The sequence below is a fragment of the Oryza brachyantha genome, chromosome 8 (assembly GCF_000231095.2).
Source record: "Oryza brachyantha chromosome 8, ObraRS2, whole genome shotgun sequence".
NCBI classification, from domain to species: domain Eukaryota; kingdom Viridiplantae; phylum Streptophyta; class Magnoliopsida; order Poales; family Poaceae; genus Oryza; species Oryza brachyantha.
This window is the reverse complement of record NC_023170.2, coordinates 3,714,664-3,737,976: the sequence shown is the minus strand read 5'-3', so window position 1 is coordinate 3,737,976 and position 23,313 is coordinate 3,714,664. Positions and strand designations below refer to the sequence as shown.

At 39.9% G+C, this 23,313-nt stretch overlaps 2 protein-coding genes across 2 annotated transcripts; one reads left to right on the top strand and one right to left on the bottom strand.

The window, feature by feature from the left end:
- The first annotated feature begins 8,033 nt into the window (after positions 1 to 8,033).
- On the top strand, positions 8,034 to 9,689 carry LOC102721950 (acyl-[acyl-carrier-protein] desaturase 6, chloroplastic-like). The gene is made up of 2 exons (XM_040526974.1): positions 8,034 to 8,249; positions 8,368 to 9,689. The coding sequence occupies exons 1-2, from the start codon at positions 8,143 to 8,145 to the stop codon at positions 9,497 to 9,499; spliced, it is 1,239 nt and encodes a 412-aa protein (XP_040382908.1). The 5' UTR covers positions 8,034 to 8,142; the 3' UTR covers positions 9,500 to 9,689.
- Positions 9,690 to 16,507: 6,818 nt separating this feature from the next.
- On the bottom strand, positions 16,508 to 21,192 carry LOC102715500 (obg-like ATPase 1). Its single transcript, XM_006659141.3, has 12 exons — positions 21,020 to 21,192; positions 19,914 to 20,081; positions 19,688 to 19,811; positions 19,382 to 19,473; positions 19,196 to 19,294; positions 18,954 to 19,067; positions 18,312 to 18,376; positions 18,106 to 18,222; positions 17,691 to 17,766; positions 17,310 to 17,402; positions 16,916 to 16,966; positions 16,508 to 16,818 (listed from the first exon to the last, which is right to left on the bottom strand). The coding sequence occupies exons 1-12, from the start codon at positions 21,104 to 21,106 to the stop codon at positions 16,720 to 16,722; spliced, it is 1,185 nt and encodes a 394-aa protein (XP_006659204.1). The 5' UTR covers positions 21,107 to 21,192; the 3' UTR covers positions 16,508 to 16,719.
- Positions 21,193 to 23,313: the final 2,121 nt, after the last annotated feature.

Below are 23,313 nucleotides of genomic sequence, written 5' to 3'. Positions count from 1 at the left end.
AATGGATCAGTGCTTAATATAAAACAAATTTATGGCAAGTTACTTGTGAAGCATGTGAATGGAAAGTTACTTCTAAAGCCCTAAAACTTTGCATCTTACAAATGAATAGTTCTCATTAGTTACTCTGATGCTGTTTACCCACTATCGTAGGCTTTATCTTTTTTCTTATGCTGCATGAAAAAGCGAAAGGGTAAAAATGAATCAGTACTTTAACAGAGGGTAAAAATGAAAAATCTATCCTTTTAGTCATATCTGCCCCACGTCACCTATAATTTTTTCTTAATTTTTTTAACATAGGGGTATTTTTACCTGGCCTTGTGTCCAGTCAGATATATACAACCTTTTTAAATTGGGAGCTTAGCCTAAGTATGAAACTAGCACCTCAAATAATCTGATATGAAATTCACTACATAGGAGATTCGAACTCGATCAGAACCTTTGGTGTTACATTGTATAGCGAAATGGACAAAATCATTGCCAAATCGAGATCGACTGGAAGTCTACTGCAAGCTACCAAATCACCACAATTGAGATGTTATAATGTGGGATTTGGAGAAGAAAAATGTGTTCTCTTCTAAATCTCTTTATCGGTTTCTATCTTTCAGAGGTGTGGTAGATAAGAGAATGGAGATTATGTGGGATGCTCCTATCCCTTTGAAAAAACATTTTATTTGGCTGTTGTTGAGAGATAGGATTCAGGCGACGAAAACTTTGAAAGATAAACAGTGGGATGGCTCTGAGCTTTGTAAGCTTTGTGGAGAGATTGAATCACCTTAGTATCTAATTTTCTGCTGTCCTGTCTCTAGGTTTGTTTGGTGTGTTTGCAGAGATATTTTGGGTTGGCAAATGGTGCCAGGAATTTCCTTTTTGGCGCAGTGGAGCAGCTTAGCAAGGCGGGATGAAGAGTCGCAAGTGACTGAAGTGAGGATGAAGTTTCTGGAGGGGGTTTACAAGTTAAGTCCGAGGAGGGGTGTGGCCTAGTTTTAGTTTGTTTTCTGCTTCTAGTTTTAGTCTGTTTTGGATGTTTAGTGGTCGTTGTTACTAGCTCCTGTTTTGGCCTGAGCTCTTCCTGTGAGTTTTTATGATAGTTGTTGTCTGAGTCTGACTTTTGTAAGCTGACGTCCCCAGAAAAACTTTATATTTGCTTTTAAAAAGCAGGGCCGTGAGCCTTTCCTCTAAAAAAAACCCCATGCACCTCCAACAACAAGGTGAAGTTAGTACATGCTCTTCCTCGCCAAATCAACCACCGCATGAACACTGAACTGCACGATCAGGTGAAGAAGCTAGCCGCCGTGGCTTGCCCCAGCTAGCACGCGCAAGTTAACTGGATCGACCATCATGTCATCGCCATTGCCGATGTGGTAACCATCCTCACTTCGCCTAATTTGGATGGATATTATCTTCCTCAACGAAGGACTCGTGAGTCAGGCCTCTCTCTGATCATGTGATGTGGTTCCCAATTTTGACTAGTGGTGCATGGTTGGTTCAATCAAAACCCACATATCTACATAGTTGTTTCCCTCACTCGCTGCAATCAACAGGTGATCGAACACACGCTGCATAGATCACAATGACAGCCACAACCACACCAAAAATCAAGAAAAAAATGCAAAATAAAACATCACGATCACAATGCATCCGTCATAATCAAGAAACGAACCAAATCCATCACAACGTGACAAGCTAGCCATTACAGGGAAGAGAGCCACTCTAGCAGCTGGAGGATCGATCGATCGAGGAGGCAGATCCAGCCTTCCTTGCCACTACCATGGCTGAGCTGTGGATATCGCCGTTGCTGAGCCGCTCACCATGGCAGCCTCGCGCGCGCATCCTCCACTCGCGTGCTCCTGCGGTGGAGTTGGGCTGCTGGTGTCGGAAGCGGCGGTGGAAAGAGAGTGTTGGGAATAGTCCTATGTTACAAGGTTTAGAAAGAGTTGGTATCAACTTAAAACGGGCTGAGTCACTCGCCTCAAAAGCTAGCTTTTGGGGTTTAGAAAAGTTTTCTCCAGGTTAGGCTAGCCTCTCCCGGTTTTAGACCAACAAGTGGTATCAGATTTGGGCCCACGATCTCTCTAGAGTCGTGCACACTCGCGATTCAGGCCGCGTACGTTCAGCACCGGCAGCAAGTTATATAAATCTCCTTGTTTTTCGCTCGCACGCTTCCGGAACTGCTAAACGGTGTATTCTTAAAGAAAAATTTCTATAGGAAAGTTGTTTTAAAAATCATGTTTATTTTATCTTATATTTTAAATAATTAATAATTAATTAATTATGTACTAATTTATTACTACATTTTCCCCGCTGGATAACTAACTCATTTCCCCGTCCGAGCGAACGTGGGCTCATTGTTTAGCTTCTGGTTTATCCGATAAAATTTAAATTTATGATCTTAAATTTGAAGTTAATTTGGTGTTTTTATCATAGCTTTTTTTAACCTTTTTTAGTCAATATATATATTAATACTTTATTAATTTTTTTTTAAATATGTTCGTTTGGCTCAAGTCAAAACGATTACCCATTTAGATAATTATGAGCACGGTCAGTTAAAACACCGTAATCTTTTTTTACGGACAACACTCTTTGCTGACCGCCAAAAAAAAAATCAAATTTTTGTATGCGGCCCCCTGCAAAAGAAACATATTCCACATATGGGTCTCTTAAACGATGGTACGTGAAAATTCAATTATTGCAGGCGGGTGTTTCTGTTGTCAGTCTGTAAAAATAGGTTTTTTTTTTCTTTTTAACAGTAGTGAAATCGTATGAGCAACCAACAGTCCAACACATGCATTGATGATTCATTCATCGAGCAATCAAGAGTAACTGCTGCAAAGCTAGCATGCTAGCTACAGCTCCAAGATCCAGAGTCTCAGTAACGTGTTCTCGATACTAATGCTATGCATGTTGAGGGCACTTCTAATACTAATACTAGAAACTATCGTGGTTTCAATATTTTAGGATATCGTGTCAAGAAAATATCTTCCACGTTATAACTTTTATATCTTTGTTATCACATGGTCCACTCATCTCTCACAATTTTAGTCTTGTTTTACATGAAGATACTGATTCTTAATCTAGAACTAGTTTTTTCATTTTTGTTTTTCTCTTCGATACGTAGGTACGGGTCTGTGCCCTGCGGCCATAATAACACATGGCTTGCTTGAATAGTTGCATCAGACATTTCGATCGATCGAATTGAATCTCTTACAAAAAAAAAAATAGTTCCACTGCGGACACAGATGTAAATTAATATTGCTCAAATTCATATCCAACACCATGCCATAAAGAGCATCAATTGCTTGTAAAGCCATATTTTCTCTGCTGGAGATATATATATTAATTGTGCTGGCAGATTAATCAAGTTAGCTAGCTAGCTCTCTCTTCATTGTGCTAATAACCAGCTACATATGTTAAATTAATTACGATTTGGAAGGAAGGAAAAAAGGAAGTAATTAAATTACAACATTATATATGGACTCAAATAACAATAATATAGAAGCAACAGCTATATATACTTTAATCAAACTGACATGTGAAATGATACGTGCGTACTCCTTTTTAACATATTCACCGGATTACTAAAACGGATTGTTTGCTCCACGTTTTGAAAAATATGTTTTCTCACAAAACTTTGTTCTAATACATTGATAATATCCACGATAACTAATTAATCTATCTCAAACAAGGAGCCTATCTAGCTTGTCGTCGTGTTGGTGAACTATTAATAATATCGTCCTCCCAGCAATGGTCTCTGCCTAGATCTGTTGCTCCATGAATGTAGCATGCAATATTACTTTCTCTGCTCGATGATGCAACTCAATGGTCCGTCCACGATTGATGTAGATGTCGTGACAATATATGGCAGAGCATTGGTTGAAGTGTTTCACGTGGTCATATGCATGCCTGCATTAATTCATGCATGCCACCGTGTGCAGTACTTGTCTCTCTGTGTTTTATTAGATGAATCGTTGATTTTTTTTTCATGTTTAATCATTTCTCTTTCTAAAAAATTTAGTATACCACGATGATATAAATTGAAAATAAAATAAATTTAGTAATAAGTCTAATCATAATAAGATATATAAATGATAGTTACCTGAGTTTTTGTTTAATGTTTGTCAAATTAAACTCAACTATGCTATTATGAGTATTCTGAAGTAGGGATGGCAATCGGGTATGACAGGTACGGGTATTGCCTACCCATACTCGTACCCGTGAGAAAAATCACGTCCGCGGGTATACTCGTTACCACATTACGGGTAAAAAACTCTACCCATACCCGCCGCCCGCGGGTGCCTATACCCGTGAAAATACCCGTTTACCCGACAACGCAAAGGCAACATAGAAGCCTCAAAACCGAACAGAGAAGATGAACACAATAGCAAAGAAATTTGTACAATAAGGCAGTGGATTCTAGAAGAGAGCAAGTGCGGGAGATCAACGCGTATGGGGCAACGACAACATCAAAATGAAAGTGATAATAGGGTCGGAAGGGGCAGCGAGTCGGCAACGGCGAGGATGGGGGCGATGTCGGATGAGGGCGCCGAACTGGGGCGACGATGGTGTCGCATGGGGGCGCCAGACCGGGACGAGGGCGGAGTCGGACGTCGGCATCGTTGAGGACGGGGCAGCATCAGCGGGGATGGGGACGGGGACGGGGGCGGCGGCTTCGGACACCGACGTCGGCGGGGACGGGGCCGGCGGACTCGACCGGCGTCGGGCGGTAGCATCAGATCTTCGACGACATCATCGTCGTTGTTGGGCGGCAGCGTTGACGGGATGGAGCACCGGCGGCCTGGCAGTGTCGAGGGGACGGGGCGCAGGCAGCCCGGCGGCACCGGCGACAAGGAGATCGAGGGGGAGGAAGTAAGGGCGGCGGCTAGCTGTATGAGTGGAGTAGATTGGGGATTTAACTAGGGGATGGAAACCCTAAAATTTTCTATATATATATATATGGGTAGCTGGGCCCACCTGTCATTCCCATAAACGGGTAAACGGGTAAAGCGGGTATGGGTAGGCACCCATACTCGTACCTGTTTACCCGTTGGGTACTAGTTTTGACCCAATTAAATACCCGCGGGTATTAAATAGAAAACAAACCCGACCCTGTTAGGGTTTTTATCCGCGGGTAAACGGATATACGGGTATAATTGCCATCCCTATTCTGGAGGGGGTATTTTTATGTAGTAACATGCAGTGCCGCATGCATGTCGCCGGCCGGCCATCTTCAATTATTACCAACCATTCATATGCAAGATGAGCATACCACGGGTGTCTTCTAGTGAAACATTAGTTTTCTCTTTATTTCTTGACGGATATTATACACAATTTGTCATATACTTCTAATGTTTAGGGGACAAATATATTTGTTTGATTAGTTTAATGCATTAAAAAGACAGTAAAAATGTATCCCAATATTAATACCCTTTTCGTAATGACTACTTCTAATGTTTAGGGGACAAATATATCATATACTTCTAATGTTTAGGGGACAAATATATCTACACCTTTTGGAACATGTGAAATGGCATATCTCATCTCCCTTAAGTGCTCATGTCACTGCAATAGAAGATACCGTCAATACTACTTTATTGGGAACTCACATCTGTGTTGAATCCACGAACTTTCGGCGTTGATGACCATGCCTAATCAGAGCTGGATGTCACACAACCGACCTGATAATATTCATGAGCCAAAAAAAAAAGTGCTAAAGCCAATTGTTTCAAATCCAGCATCAAGCGGAGATCGAAACCCCAAATCCTAACCTCCACCCCTCCAACCCAAGATTGTCGACGGGGTTGATGAACAAATTAACCCCAGATATATTCTAACCCCCTAAATATATAACCCTGCAATTACAAATCCATCTAGAACCCAATCCTCCGACAAGCTGCAACCATCACAAATTCCAAACAAACCTCACTAATCTAAGCAGTAAGAAAAAAGAAAGGAAAGAGCAAAGGACCTCCTCAAGCCTGTCATTGCATCGCTAGATCAAGGAGAGTGAGCACCTCCTCCTCGTGCTCATCACTGCCCTGTTGGAGATGTGACGTCAAGCACCATATACAAAATTATATGTCAGGTTTAAAGTGTTTTTAGTAATAATAATTATAACAAAATAATAAATAGTCATGTATTTTTTAAATAAAACGAATAATCAAACGTGACTTACTTAAAATCAACAAATAAGAGTCGACCCTCGCTATTAGAAAGCATTTTGGTAGGCTGAGGTAGCCCCAGTACTGTACCAAAAATGCCTTGAAAATTGCCGAAACCATCCATAAAAGACTTCGTGTTGGTGAGCTGCCACACTAAAACACTCACGAATAGATCGACTGCAACACCTATCTTTTTCTTCTACTTATACTTATAAGTTAAAATTTAAATTTTTAACTTTAAATTTGGAGTTGATTTTAGGGTTTTTAACCAAAGTTTATTTTTCTACATTGGTTTTTAGATCGCTAAGAATACATATATAAAATTTTTATTCACAAATTATTTATAAATATGTCGTTTGCCTATTTCCACCCCACGCAAATAAAAATTTCTTACTCCACGTGAGGATCATTTTGGAGTAGCAGTGAACCACCGGCGATAGTTTTCTAGGCTGCAACTACTGCCAAGGAAATTAATGAGGATCATTTTGGTTCGCACGGCACCACAACGAATTGATCGAATTCTGGATTGTGGTAGTGTAATGGGCCTAATAGTTTGATAGCTCAGCTAATGCGTGTGATGACTGGTATTTTAGCATCGCAAGTGCTGTACGAAATGTTTACTAGTTGTTAAACAATTAATTACAAAGACTTATCAGTATCCCTCAGGTTTAGTAACGCCAATTTAAAACCTTTTTGGGGAAGCAGGGATGGAACCGAAAGTCAGTTTATACATAAAATGTCAGTAGTCCATAGCAAAATACTGAGTATATAGTAGTGGTGATTTCGGTGAAATTACTTGCTACTCCCATCAGATTTTTATGTTTGATGTCATTTGCTTTTACCTATATTTGTTTGATAACTTATCTTATTTAAATTATTTTGCAAATATGTAGGGACATAGATCAAGCTTAACGTATCTTAATGATGAAACTAATCCCAACAAAATAAATAATAGTTATTTTCTAATAAGAGAGGTGGTTACACACAATTATCTAGCAGTCTCAACTTTTCGCTTCTACTTATATATGCTTATAAGCCAAAATTCGTATTTTCAGTCTTAAATTTAAAGTTGATTTTGATGCTTTTTATTGTAGTTTATTCTTCAACCTTGACTTATTGATCGCTAAAAATATGTATATAAAAGTTTTATTTATAAACTAATTCTCATATGTAAATATATTATTTTTCCCTTAAAAAAACTAAGCAATCACCACCAGGTCAACGACGTTCGATACTACAAGGGAATCGAGGAAGTAGTATTTAATAATTATATATATTTTTAGATAAAAAGTATGGTCAAACATATATCCGAAAGTTAATTGCATAACTTTCGTTACATACATAGTCACTCATACCTATATAAGGGGCTGTTTAGTTCCCAAAAATTTTCACCCAAAAACATCACATCGAATCTTTAGACACCTAAATAGAGTATTAAACAATGATAAAATGAAAAACTAATTGCACAGTTATGTGAGAAATCGTGAGAGGAATCTTTTGAGTCTAATTAATACATGATTAGCCATAAGTGCTATAGTAACCCACATGCGCTAATGACAGACTAATTAGACTCAAAAGATTCGCCTCGCGGTTTCCACGCCAGCTGTGAAATTCGTTTTTTCATTCGTGTCCAAAAACCCCTTCCGACATCCGATCAAACGTCTGATGTGACATGCAAAAATTTTCATTTCACCGACTAAACACCCCCTAAGAATCATTAATGATGTCGAATAAGAAAAATAAGAGAGGGGGAGCATCTACACTTCTTTTATTGCTATGGTCATAACTGAACTCGATGTGACACATAGCCACGTACGCAACCAACTGGTAGAGTGGAGTAACTGCAAGCAATTTATGTGCCTATAAGTAAGCAACACCAGCCTTCGACCTGCTCAAAACATTCACGTTATCTCACTCACAACTTAACACTTAACTAGTGCAGCTCGATCTCCACTCTCTTCTGGCTAATTCGATCGATCTCTGCATCATGTCACCACCAGCAGCGATGCCATTAGCAACTATACCTGGCTCCAAACCATCAACAAGAACCCTAAACAATATCGGTATGCAAATCACCACGAGCAGCAGCCATTGGTACGTCCATCGATCGTGTGTTAATCCAAAACAGATTTAAGCTAAACGAATGATAAATTTAAATTTGTATTTATCGTGTGTTCGTTTATTATGAGTTTGTGATGCTCGTGCAATGCAGGACGAAGTGCAGGAGTACTTCTGCTGCTGTTAGTGGCAGTGCGATCATGGCGGCGGCCGTGGTGCGTCAGCGGGAGGAGGAGGAGGCGGAGTGGCGGAGCTACCTGGCGCCGGAGAAGCTGGAGGTGCTGACGCAGATGGAGCCGTGGGTGGAGGAGCACGTGCTGCCGCTGCTCAAGCCGGTGGAGGCGGCGTGGCAGCCGTCGGACCTGCTCCCCGACCCGGCGGAGCTCGGCGCCGAGGGCTTCCACGCGGCGTGCGTCGAGCTGCGGGAGCGGGCGGCCGGCGTGCCGGACCTGCTCCTGGTGTGCCTGGTGGCGAACATGGTGACGGAGGAGGCGCTGCCCACGTACCAGAGCTCGCTGAACCGACTCGAGGCCGTCGGCGACCGCACCGGCGCCGACGGCGCCGCGTGGGCGCGGTGGATACGCGGGTGGTCGGCGGAGGAGAACCGCCACGGCGACGTGCTCAGCCGGTACATGTACCTCTCCGGCCGGTTCGACATGGCCGAGGTGGAGCGCACCGTGCACCGCCTCATCCGCTCCGGCATGGCCGTCGACCCGCCGTGCAGCCCGTACCACGCCTTCATCTACACGGCGTTCCAGGAGCGCGCCACCGCCGTCGCCCACGGCAACACCGCCCGGCTGGTGGGCGCCCGCGGCCACGGCGACGCCGCGCTCGCGCGCATCTGCGGGACCGTCGCCGCCGACGAGAAGCGGCACGAGGCCGCCTATACCCGCATCGTCTCCAAGCTCTTCGAGGCCGACCCGGACGCCGGCGTGCGCGCGCTGGCGTACATGCTGCGCCGCGGGGTCGCCATGCCCACCTCGCCCATCGCCGACGGCCGCCACGACGACCTCTACGCCTGCGTCGTGTCCCTCGCCGAGCAGTCCGGCACGTACACGGTCTTCGACTACTGTGCCATCCTGGACCACCTGATACGGGAGTGGCGCGTGGAGGAGCTCGCGGCGGGGCTCTCCGGCGAGGGGCGGCGCGCGCGGGACTACGTGTGCGCGCTGCCACAGAAGATCCGGAGGATGAAGGAGAAGGCCCGTGATAGGGCCCAGAAGAAGCCCATTAGCATCCCGATTAATTGGATCTTTGATAGGCACGTCAGTGTTATTCTGCCCTAAGTTACTTAAGTTAATTTAGTTACCCTCTAATTAAAAGTAATTAGTTATGTTATTATATTATATTACTACCAGCGGTCAGAAAAATTTGAGTTGTAATTGGTGTGCTAAATCATAGCCCTGTAATATATTGTGTGGTAAGAACTTCTTGTTAATTCAATGGAACGGAGTAACGGTTAATTGGCTTGCATTATTTCCAAGTCAGTTTTTGCAAGTTAATACAGTATACAAAACCTGAATTATTTTTTTTGTTAATCTGGAAAAAAGTGTTGATGTTGCTTATGATTATCTCTAAAATGAAATAAAAAAATAAAAGTGTTGATGTTGCTTATGATCATCTCTAAAATGATCATCGTATAAGAGAAGATAGCTTATTAAGGCCGCATTCGGCGTGGGGGCATAAGTGCCCTGGCACGGAAAACGTAGTAATAAATTAGTACATAATTAATTATTAATTATTAAAAATATAAATAGATTAATATAATTTTTAAAACAACTTTCCTATAGAAAACATTTGCAAAAAATACATCGTTTAGCATTCGGTAAGTGTGCACGCTGAAAACGAGAGGGGCTTAATTAACTAACTGGTGGTGTTGAATGAGGCCTAAGGCTTGGTTGCAATGCAAAACGCAACCATCAAGTGATTGCATTCATCCATTGAATTAGTTTTGATGTGGTTTGCGTGTTTACATTTGCAGCAAATGATATTATAAGTGTTTGAATAAACTAGATGTAGCTTCAGCCCCCTTTCATTATATTAGAACAATGAACAGTAACTACTCCCAACCACCATGATAGATGGTCTAGGTGGCAAGAGAGTAGTAATTACTCTTGACTCCCAACTATAATGACTCTCGCCTCTCCCTCTTACATGCAAGGGCACTAGAGGCGGCGACACAAGCGAAGCGGGGTAGATCAGGCGGCCCCTGAGCTCCTTTTCACTGAATCAAGCGGCGAGGAGCTAGGAGGCTGCCAGATCTAGCCCCACACTATCTCATCCACCACATGATGGAGGCCGGCAAATACTAAATGAGGCGGTGGCGGGCACAACAGAAACTCTAAGGTGCAAATGTGGCAGCGACTACACGAGGCGGCTCGCTGTGGTGGCAGCTTTATCTGGTGTGACAGTAATCACTTCTAGCCCCACACTTTCTCTTCGTCCTCACATGCATGTGTTGGCAACAACGACTTAATCTAGCTTCTTCTCTAGTGTGACAGCGAAAGTGGACACGATGGGTCTGGATATGGACACGATGGGTGCATCATGTATCTTCCTCTCCCTCAGTACGATAGTGGTGGCGACTTATTCCTCTACCTCCTAAGGCCCTTCACCTGGACGACAAAAGTGAGTACAATCTGACAATCCTATCTTTTCATTTTTGCTTATGTTTATAAGCTAAAATTTAAATTTTTAACTTTGAATTTGGAGTTGATTTTAGGGTTTTTTCACCAAATTCATTTCTAATATTGGCTTTGAGATCACTAAGAATACGTATATAAAATTTGTAATCATAAATTATTTTTTGTTTATAAATATATCGTTTGGCTTTTTTCGTAAAACACCTAGACAATCAACCTGAAGTTGTTTTTGGTTTTCTTGTTATAGTGCGAATGATAATGGTGAGTCCTGGTGTCTGTAGTTCTGCTAGCTCATAGAACCTGGTGGTTATGCATATTAAGTTAAGTCTAATACTCTTAGAGCAAGTATAATAGGTGATGTAAGTGGGTTTTAAAAATTATCACGTCATATTAATTTATACTTAAGTGGAGGAGAGAGCAAAGGAGAGATAAGAAAAAAGGGCTACAAATTTATAAACAGCTGCAACACAAGCTCCAAAACAATATGTGTATGAGAGATGAACCATGCATTAATGATGTAACATATGTTTATGTATAATTTATTGTACAAATTAACTCTATGTTAGCTCTTAATTAGTGACATAAAAAGATTTTGAAGCTAGTTAATTAGCTTTTCTATTGATCTTTTTCCTAGTCTGATCCATGTGTAATGGAATCAATGGTTGATGAAGTTGAACATAGCGTGATCATTAGATCGATTTTGCGATCCACTAGCTGAGTCGATTTTTACTTGTCAAAGGCCATTAGTCCCGGTTAATTACAGATCGATCCACTAACGATGAGTATCCCTCGTCGATCAATGCCACAAATATAGAACGGTATAGATAGATGAGGTTTTGGAACCGGCACTTGTGTAGCAGCGCTAGGCACGTTGCGTGTAGTAAATGTACAGTACAATACACATGATCACTCATCGAATTTAGTTGCGTAATGTGGAGAAAAGCATAATGTTTCGGGACCATATATGCAATCGACTGCTGCAAGCTTGTTAGTGCCTCCCTTACTAAATATATTTGACGCAATTGACTTTTTTATTTTGACCATTCGTCTTATTCAATTTTTTTAAAAAATATGTAAAGCTATGTATATGCATAAAATATATTTAACAATAAATAAAATGATATAAAAATAATTAATAATTATGTAATTTTTTTAATAAGATGAATACTTAAACGTGTATAAAAAAGTTAACGACGTCAAATATTTAGGGACGGAGGGAGTAGCTAGCTAGCTACTCGGATCCACTTACATCCACACAAATACCCTCTCTAGTTTTTTTATATAAAATTATTATTATTTAAATTTATGTTTGATCACTCATCTGATTTAAAATTATTGTGCAAATATATAAAACTATGACTCATTCTTAAAGTTTGTTAAATAATAAATCAAATCATAATAAAATAATTAATAATTATATAATTTTTAAAGAAGATGAATGATTAAGTCAACGGCAAAAAAAACAGAGGGTGTACAGTCACAGTCATTTGCCATTTAGTTTCATTTACATCTTTTCTCTCGTTAGAACCGATCACAATTATTCTTTATATTTAATTTCACCCACATTTCTAATATCGTACTCTTGCAAAACTCAAAAGGTCACAAAAAAAGCCAAACAACATTTTGAATTTGTCTTAAGTCAAAATACTCTAAGTTTAACAAATTTTATAAAAAGTATATCAACATTTACCACAAATTAAATATACTAAAAAAATAGAATTTAATGACGTCGTGTTGTAAATGTTGACACAATTTTCTATATTTCTTTCTAAAATAAGCACAAAGTGAGTGAAACGGAAGGACATGCAGGGTTGTCTCCGTGGACGTTTGACACACATGAGTACACACGGCCCCAATTTCTAGGAGGCCCTTATAACAGCGCGTACAAATATGCTTATTAGCTGGCTCTCTCAATTACCACATAAGTATATTTGGTAATGTGAAGAAAAGAGAGAAGGAGAAAGAAAAGCTGTTGTTAAAGAAAAGCTGTTGTTAAAGAAAAGCTGTTGTTATGCATGACAACGGCTTACAGTCAACTCTTAGTATTTGTTAAAGTAAGCTTTCTTGCATGAGTGTAAATAAAAAGTAAACTATTGTGATAAAAAAATATTTTATCGCATTAACGAAGAAACCATACTTGATTGTACCTTTATGTGCGTATCATTATAAATGATGCTAACATGGATTAGATAAGAGTTGATAAGAGCATCCCAACAACTCATCTAAAGTTGGTTATTCATATCTTTATTTAGATGATTATCTAAAACAATTTTATCATTCATATATTTTTTACTCTAGCAGACCATCCAACATTCTCCATATCTGTTGAAGGATGGAGAGAACATCTAAATATAGAGTTTTTCTCCTGATATAGATGACATCTAAAAATAAAAAATTAGATATTCTGTTGGAACTATACTTTTATCCTTTATTTTATATTTATAAAGGATGAGATAGAAAATCTGACGAAGATGTTCTAGTAGACTAAACATGCAGTAACCAAGCACGTCGGTAGGCCTATTGATTAGTGAAAGAGGTCAAACAGTTGCCGTGGAATTAGCCATATAATAATAATAGGATGAAGCACAGCGACTTGCGTCCATTCATTTTCTTTCGCATACTCTCGTCATTCGTTTCAGCAGACCCATGCTCTTGCCGTCTCACTGTCAGCTGTGCCCATGCTCTTGACCCTGACATAATTAAAACGAAGATATAATTGCACCGGCTAATTAATGTGCCTTGCTTAGTTTTTCTTCCTCGTAATTGCGATGGTATATCTTTTTTTATTACGATACTCTTACAATGAAACCAAACATCACCTCGTCACCATTGGCTAAGAACCCGCGTGTCATTGACATATTGGATGATAAATTTTTAATCAATTATTGTAGCAGTGATAAATAATTAAATGTCCCGCCACAAGAAGGTCCGCTAAGTTTTGAAAAATTTTAATATTTTTACGGATGAGTGGTAATAGATTTGACACCGTACTTTTACATAGTGACGTGACTCATGTGAGAGAGATTAAATGCACCTGGTAAAAAAGTGATAAAAAGTTAAGGTACATTCTACTGCTAGCAGTAGTACTGTAGCAAATTTAAATATAACTATGTATTTTTAAGTATATTAAATATTTTATTTAAAACTTGATAAAATATATTTATCAACTCATCTATATTAACATGATATATGAGATACAAATTTATCTAATGTTATATATTTAGTTTCAATTTTACTAGCTATTATAAAATTTCTACTACACATACTATCGATAAAATATAATAAAATCAAATCCGTTAAATCCAAATCAACAAACGGCTTAAAATTATTCGAGTGTATCTTAAAAATTCTAAATTTATAAAGCCTTACTCTATTTGGTGAAAAGAAGCACAGTAGATCTAAGGGGATGATTCTTTGGCTCGTTGTATATGTAAAATAATCTGTGAATAAAATTTTTATATACGTATTTAGAGTGACCTAAAAACTAAGATTAAAAAATAAATTTCATCGAAAAACCTAAAATTAACTCTAAATTTAAGTTAACAATTTAAATTTTGTCTTATAAGCGCAAGTAGAAACAATAATGTTGGGGTGCAATTCGGAGGTGAAAAGAGACATGAAAATCCCTGCGTCGCCAGGCAACCTGAACGGCACTCTTTTTAGCAGTTTTATATGGTACACGTATCCATTAATACACTGCCTAACACAGGCTGAACTGAAAGAGATGGAGACCAACCTTAATTACGAAATTGTTGTTTCATCCACGCAATCTAGCACAAGCTGAAACAGACGGAGATCACCTTTATGAAATTCTTGTTCCATCTACGAATACGAATACATAGTCTAATACATACCGAAAGAGATGGACACAAATCTTATTGAATTCTTGTTTAGATATCAAACTTACTAAATTCTTGTTTTTTTTTCTTGTGTCATCCACCAATACACCAACATATGACAAGAATTAACATCCATCATATGTTGGAGCAAGTTAGGAGCAGGTTAGTCCTTCTAAGAAGAAAATATGTAATTCAAACAATATGTATGGTCATTTTAAAGGATTGTCATTGGATACAAGACTATTTTAGAGAAATCCACAGTTTCATGACCATTTGAGTGAAACCGTTCAGTTTCACGGCTAAAATGACAAATTCCTCGCGAGGCAGGGAGGATAGGGCAGAGGGGTGGGGGCAGCGGTTCTTTGGTCATCGCCCATGCTGCCCTAGGGGGAGCGACACGCCTGCTCACTTTTCAGTACGTGGATCCCTTCGTTCATTTTATTTTGGTTAGATCCTGGTGAAGGACGTTTGTTTTTAGACAATTCTGAGTTTAGTGAGTATGAACTCGGCTATCTTTTGTCATTTTGCAAGGAAGCAGTATATAAGTTCTATTCGATCGTTTTTCTATGTTTATTTATGCTCTCAAATTGCAGCACGCAATGATGTATAGATATATGTTCAATAATTACCTGTCCAAATATTCTAGGACTAAATCAGTATAAATGTTAAACAATCACATGTCCAGTCAAAGCAACCGATTCTAACAATCAATGTGCACTGCACAAGCATTTCACTTTTATGTTAGTGCAGCAACACAACTGACATTCTCAAGCTCTCTTAGACTGAAGTTTCAATCTCTTAGACTATATTGACATGACAATAACAAATTGTGCAGTTACAATCTTCAATTTGTGGCAACAATCAGTCTCAGATTGAAAAAGAAATTTAATCACCACATTCAGTTTTGAATCAAAATCTCGTTTTACAGTGGTTTACAATCCGAATTCATATCAACTATACGCTCAACCTAGGGGGGTTCTCAAGCTGCTACCGTCGTCTACCTCTAGGAGGCCATGGTGATGGTGGCCATGGCTGCGGTGGTGTGGGCATTGCGGCAGCAGTTGGCTTCTCCATGGTGGTGCTCTGATGCGGATGGTAAGACATTGGGGCAAGGGATTTGTAGCTAAATGGAAACATTAGGGAAATTTGTTTATATGATATTGAAATATTGCTGCCTAAACTCATTAGTAATTTCATGTCACTTTTCTAAGATTGTATATCCTTCATCATTTTACGCATATATGGTTTAGGATTTTAATTTATGTCAATGAATATTATTTAGAGCCCTTTGCAACAAGCAGGTATTATGCTAGTAGCAAAAAATAATGCATAAAACATGTGCAGAAATCAACTATTTGTATTGGCCCACATACCACAGTTGAGAGCACAACAGCGAGTCTGGGAGTACCACAAAACTTTGCAGGAAGGTGTTTAGACGAGGCTAAATTTTTTTAATCTATCTCACATCGAATATTTGGACACTAATTTAAAGTATTAAACATAGACTAATAAGAAACTAATTTCATAAATAAGAGCTAATCCACCAGACGAATTTTTTAAGCCTAATTAATCTACAACTAGCAAATGCTTATTGTAACATCACATAGGCTAATCATGGATTTATTAGGCTCAATAGGATTTATTAGGCTCAATAGATTCGTCTCGTGAATTAATCTAAGGTTATGAAATAAGTTTTGTAATTAGTCTATTTAATAATTCAAATTAGCACCCAAACATCCAATATGACAAGGACTAAAAATAAGTCTTTGTTTCCAAAACACCTTAACCATTGGAATTACAGGTGGACTAAGACAAGACAAAAACATGCCAAGATACTGGATTGCAAGACCGTACATTTTTTCCCAATGATTTTGAACTTTGAAGGCTCATTATACAATCCCTGGATAATTTATGTCCTCATGGTACAAAATATCGAATCATAACTTGTTATTGCTACAAAGATAGATGTGTAGAACTCCAAAACTAAGTGCAGGCCACTCCGTTGAACGTCCTTCAAACAGTAAATCACTTCTTTCCACCTCCAGACACGTTAAATTTAAAGAAGATGATGTCCCCGTCCTGTACCACGTAGGTCTTCCCTTCCTGCCTGTACTTTCCAGCAGCCTACAATTCACAGTAAAGGGTATCTTCATTTTAAGTACGTATCGAAACAGGGACTTGAACAATATCAATTTTTGGTAGTTGCACATGCATTGCATACCTTCACAGCAGATTCACTGCCCAGTTCTTTTAGATCCTCAAACTTCATTACCTAATCCAAGAGAAAAATGGCACTTTATATATTTCTGTTTTAAATGTGCACATGAAGCTAAAAGGAACAGTACTACTGGACTAGACCAGCCCCATCAAATTTATCGAACATAGATCTAAGTAAAGAATTATATCAACATAGCAAAGTAACATAAAAAGAAAATCTAAATCAATGCGTCCATTGAGTACTGTGAAGTTGAGGACAACTGTAACAAAACGAGGTATGTTAAAACTAGTGAATTATATGGACCAGCTACCTGTGTGTTCTAATAGTGCAATTGTTTGCAAGGATATAGAGCCATGTTAGCATGTCATATTCTAACTAGTATATACTGCATGAGTACCTCCGCGCATATGAAGCCTCTCTCAAAATCAGTGTGAATTGTACCAGCAGCTTGAGGTGCTTTAGTTTGGCGCCTGATCTGCCAGCACCTTACCTGAACAGAGAATCTCCCCTTGTCAATAATTCAGCAAAATTTATTCAAACATTTCTACCTTGAATGTGAAAACAAAATATATAAAAACTAAAATTTTGCTTCACTTGCATCTGAACAATTTATGAAGCTATTACTTAAAACTAAGCACAGTAAATTGCACAATGCAATTGTTAAAAGGCAGCTGTGCTACTGTCATTTAGCAGCATGTGAAATAAAAGATGGATTATATTAGACCAACAAGTAAATAGTGGAAGAAAGATAAGCATCACATGAACCGAAGAAATATACCTCATCAGGGCCAGCAGTAAAAAAGTATATAAGATGGATTGCTGCAAAACCAGTCTTGATAATTTTTGAGATCACACTGCGGTACAAAATAGAGAATGTTGAGGGACAAGTTACAGCTTATGACAAATCTGAAAGTTTGAATGATGCAAAAGAAGAAGCTACAATATATGATAAACAATATGCAATTAAAAAAACTATTTCCGCTTTATTGTAGTTTTGATTACTACTTTATTTTACAAAATCATATAATGTATCTTCATATAGATAGTATGACCACATGTAGTGACCCAAGGAAAAAACCAGACAAGCAGTACTGCATCACTCAGGAAATAACATCCACAACAATTTACCTTGTCTTTCAACTAAGCTAATCACTAGAGCATGTTTAACGGTAAAATAGTGTGACATGGCTTGCCTTGTTATTTGGTTTTCAGCACAATATTTAGCAGCTTCATCCTGCGGCATATCAGCTAGGTTCCTTTCAAAAGCACAGCTAAAAGGAATAATAGTTTCACCACCATGTTCTTGCACCCTGCAAAAATGGAAATGAACAGATCACATTATTTTTTCTTACTTCTTAATACACTCGTGATAAAATTGATATATACTAGAGAACAGTACCAAGCATGTATCTTAGGCAGGAACTTGTTCTTTTTCCTCTGGTAATCCTTTTCACTCATGTTCACCTGCAAAAACAAAAGTGAATTAACAATCATTAAACAATAGATAGTTCCAATGTTCAAAAACAAAGTTGGTCTGTACAATGCCATATGCAAGGAAAGGTAGCATCGCCCTTTCAACTTTTTGAGAAAAAGGTCAAAACTGAAATAATTGTGTTCATTTAGCTGGATATACAACTAATTACACGATTATTACTATTTGGCTTTTATTTGATTGATGCTCTGAAAAATAATACATGATGTAGAGCTCTCATACATAAAACAAGAAAAATAGTATTAACTGTTATAGAATATGCATGATGCCTCAAAATAATCATTACATGATAGGTGGTAGACTGACAAACAAACAGGGTACAGCAGAAAAAGTCCACCATGCAAGTTCAACATTAATCCACCATTAACTTGATAATCAGAAAAAATATGCAATATACATGGGCATAATTATATAAATTCAAAAATATTCATGGCCTTAGAATGAACCAAAGCTGTGACATTGTTAATGGGTCTCTGAATGGAAACAGTAGAGTTTAAATCTCAGTTGAAAGAACTAGTGTGTCATACCAATGACCGAAAAGAAACATACCAAATAGACAACCGGCTTAGCTGTCAGTAGCTGGAAGGTATTCAAGATCTCAATGTCAGCACTTTTCCAATCTCCAAAGCGGACATCTTTTCCATCTTCGAGATGGGCTTTGACCTGTTAGGAAGAAAATCCAAATTTAAATTGCCACTCACTGAAGAAAAGAACAATTCAAAATATTATACAAGACTGTTAACAGACAGAAATTTAGCAAAGCAAAGTAATGGCTATAACAGGTCCCCCACCTTCTCACATAATTCATGCTCAATTTTCAGCTGCTTATCGTTGCTTCTCTTCATTGACTTCTCAAGGTCCTCAATTTTGTTACGCACAAACTCTATATCCTGCAAAAGAAAATGCAACAGAGTACAGTTAAAAGAATGTTTAGCCAAAGCATTACTGACATGCAAATCAAGCATCCCTATAAAAACCTTGAGTCTCAGCTCTTCGCCAATAGTTTCCAAATCTCTAACAGGATCCACTGAATCATCAATATGAGTAACTTCTTTGTCTTCAAATGCTCCTGAAAACATAAGAAACATTCATGAAGTACATGACCTTGTGATTACTGATTACACAAATAAATGCAACGAAAAGATTTGAATCCAAGCATCAAGTTTTTACTGGAACAATCACAACGTTTACTTTGCTTCATGTTGAAACAACACCATGACTGATGTATGCTAGATGCTCTAAAATGCAAGATCAAATCAAAACAAGAAGCAACAGGTACATACTCAATACATGAAAAATTCCATCAACAGCACGTATATGGGATAGGAAGGCATTGCCCAAACCCTCCCCCGCATGGGCTCCTCTAACAAGCCCAGCTATGTCATTGATTTCCAGATATGCACACACCTGCAAATGTTTTTCAGAACTCATCTTGTTGTCTTCAAATACAAGAGAAGTAGCTGCACATTATATATAGAATTAGTCAAGAAAAGATCAAAAGAAACAAACCTCATTCTTTGGCTTGTGAAGTTGGCAAAGCCAATCAAATCTCTCATCTGGAACATTAACCCGTGCCTCATTTGGTTCAATGGTGCAGAAAGGGAAATTCTCGGCTGGGATAGACAGCTTTGTCACTATGTTAAAGAAGGTGGATTTGCCAACATTTGGTAACCCAACCTGCAGAGATAATAAATACAAAAAATTTGATAAGTCCTGATAACTGGTGACACACCCAGGATAAATCAAAAGACTAAAAATGGAACTATAATTATGCTTGGGCGAAAAAATGGAAAAGCAGCTATGCACAGAATAATTAATTATCAAATCATTTGCTGATCAACAATGAGCAAATTTAAACATATGATGGTATATAACATAAAAAGAAAATGCTTGACATCATTGATCAATAGCAGGTGTCTGAGCAATATCAAACTATCAGCACCCAAAGGCACATCCTCCATTGGGAACAACCTACTAGTAGGACGGTATAGGTATCTATCATCAGGTATAATGCTTATAGCCGAAAAAATAACTACACAGAGTAGCAGGAGATCGCCTAGACAATTATATGCATAAAAGATCTGGCGTAGACAGTTTTTTACATAGCATACTTCCAAAATTAACTACAACGTATGGTTGCCCACTAAAGCTACATTCAACTAATACCACGCCATTCTGAGTCCTAAGTCCAACATCCGGTATGCGTAATTCACATCATCCACTAAAACCACAGTAAGATACACGGCCACTGGTAAAAAGAAAAAACAAATCGTATCTATATATAAGCGCACAGCCGACGAGCCTAAACAAAAATCTAAGCAACGACCAAATCCCGCTGGCCACCAGGCGGGGGGGGGGGGGGGGGCAAAAATCCGAGAACCCAACTAAAATCAGTTCCTCGAGTTGGGGCATGCTCCGCTCCACGCCATAGAACCAAACAGATATCTATCCCCGCGAAGCAGCATAGCTCACAGAAGCAGTAAGCCATAACCCGCGCATCCGCATGGATGACCGCCTGCGTGAAAAGCGGCGAGATCCAGCCGATCGATCACGGAACACAAACCCCGACGCCGAGGGCGTGGCTGGGGGGAGGAGTTGAGGGGAGGGAGGCGTACGATTCCGATCTTGAGGTGGGAGGAGAAGCGGCCGAGGAGGGGGCGCTCGGCGGGGGCGGCGTCCTTCTTGGACGCCTTGGGCGGCATCGTCGTCGGCGGCGACGAATCTGGGAGTGGCTAGGGTTTTTGGTGGGAAAAAAAGCGAGCAAGGTTGTTTGCGGCGAGGGCGAGGAGCGTTGGATAGTAGATTAGGAGAGGAGCGGCAGCCGGTATATATATAAGAGTACACCGGCCAACATAAGAAACGATTAGGGATATAAAAGGAGTCCAAATAAATTAATCATGTTCTAATATGACTCTAACTACCATATCTCTAAGGGGTTGTTTAGATAGGGCTAAACTTTTTAACCTCATGTCGGATGTTTAGATATTAATTTGAATTATTAAATATAGACTAATAAAAAAACTAATTTCATAAATGAGTGGTAATTCATGAGACGAATTTTTTAAGTCTAATTAATCTATGATTAGAGTATGTTTACTGTAGCATCGCATAGGCTAATCATGGATTAATTAGGCTCAATAGATTCGTCTCGCGAATTAGTCCAAGATTAGGGGTGGGTTTTATTAATAGTTTACGTTTACTATTTATAATAAGCGTCCAAATATTCGATGGTCCAAACACCATCTAACATCCTCCTGCACTCCAAGCATGAGCAGCACGGACACTTGGACTATAGAAGAAACCAACAAGAGTGCTCAATACAGATGATAACCCTTTGTGTCATTGTTAACGTAGCCAAAGCGATGGGTGCGAGAGAGCCATGGTTGATGAAGCCGTGCGTAGAGTAGCTATGATCATTGTAGCCTAAGTCGGTAAGCTGATGTCGAGGTTGCCGAGCCACAGGGTGCACATAGGGCGCAGTAGAGTGGTCATGGACGCATGGGAAGGCGTCGTGGACCAAGGTGCGTGAGGATGAGCTGAAGACGATGACAGTGACACAATCACAGTGGTCGTTGAGGAAGATGACATTGAAGAGTTGATGTAGCCGAACCGTTAAGAACGATATGTCACGCCGGGTTTGCTAGACCTGGGGACAACTCAGGAAGAACACGTGTAACGGTGTTGCTAATACCGCGCAGGCGAGGCAAGGGACCACCATGAATCATACGCCAATGTCAGAGAAGACTAGCCGGTGTAGAGAGAGAATTGCCGGAGTAGCATGCAGCTGCCAGAGAAGAACGAAGTGTAGTAGAGGAAGATACGACGACGTTGGCGATGAGACATGCTGGACAAAGAAGAAGTGAAGTAGAGGGACCAACGGCCTAGACAACAATGTTGATAGCCATGTAGTGATAGCTGGACCACTAGCCTAGAGCAGCGATGATGGTAACTTGGAGATGCAGTGACAATGCTCGAAGTAAAGGAAGAAGACCCTGAGCGGTTGACAATGGCCAGTGCGGATGACGAGGTTGTCAATGCGCGAACGGCGATGAAGACGACGAAAGCGGCGAGGCTGCAGTCCGAGAGGACAACACAACTATAGCTCCATGTCGATGTAGCGGCGAGAAGTCCACGAGTAATGTAGCCATGATGAGGAGGGCGTCTCTCAACATTGCAACAACCAGTGGATGGGTGGACCACAGGCAGCGATACTATGGCCCAAGGAGAGAGATGTTGCGGTAACCAGAAGCTTGATTGTGTAGACACGTAGTTGAAGACGATCGGCAGCAAGGTATCATCGTAGTCGGGCGCTTGAACGGGTGATCAGTCCATCGATGCGCGGGACGAGATGATGTAGTCGAAGCAGAGTCGATGCGGATGTCGGAGACGCGCAGATGTCGACGAGACAGTGGGCCATGCAAACCCAATCACCGATCGAGAAGGAAAAATTGACGAAGAATGACCACATGGATAGATCAAGATCGATCTCTCAGCGACGAAGTAGAACGAAGAAAAAAACAGTGGCCACCCTCGGGAGATCAGATCGCTACTCCCGGAGGCGGCGGCTGCGGAAGCATGAGAGCGGCGACTAGATCGTGCGCTCTGATACCATGTTGGATAGTAGAGGAGTGAAAGAATATTGCGAATATTGGATCTATTGTATTGAGCATAGAGGGGCCGGTATATATAGGAGTACATGGGGAAAGAGATAGGAAAGGATTACATATATATAGAATGAGTCCAAATAAATTAATCCTATCCTAATATGACTAATAAATTAATGTTTTTGTGAAGAGCCCTACCCAGCTGCCACGCAGCAGCTTCTACTGTTGACTGTTCATCTACTGTTTATTCGTAATATTCATCTACTTTCACCATTTTCCGCACTGTTCATGCACTGTTTATCCGC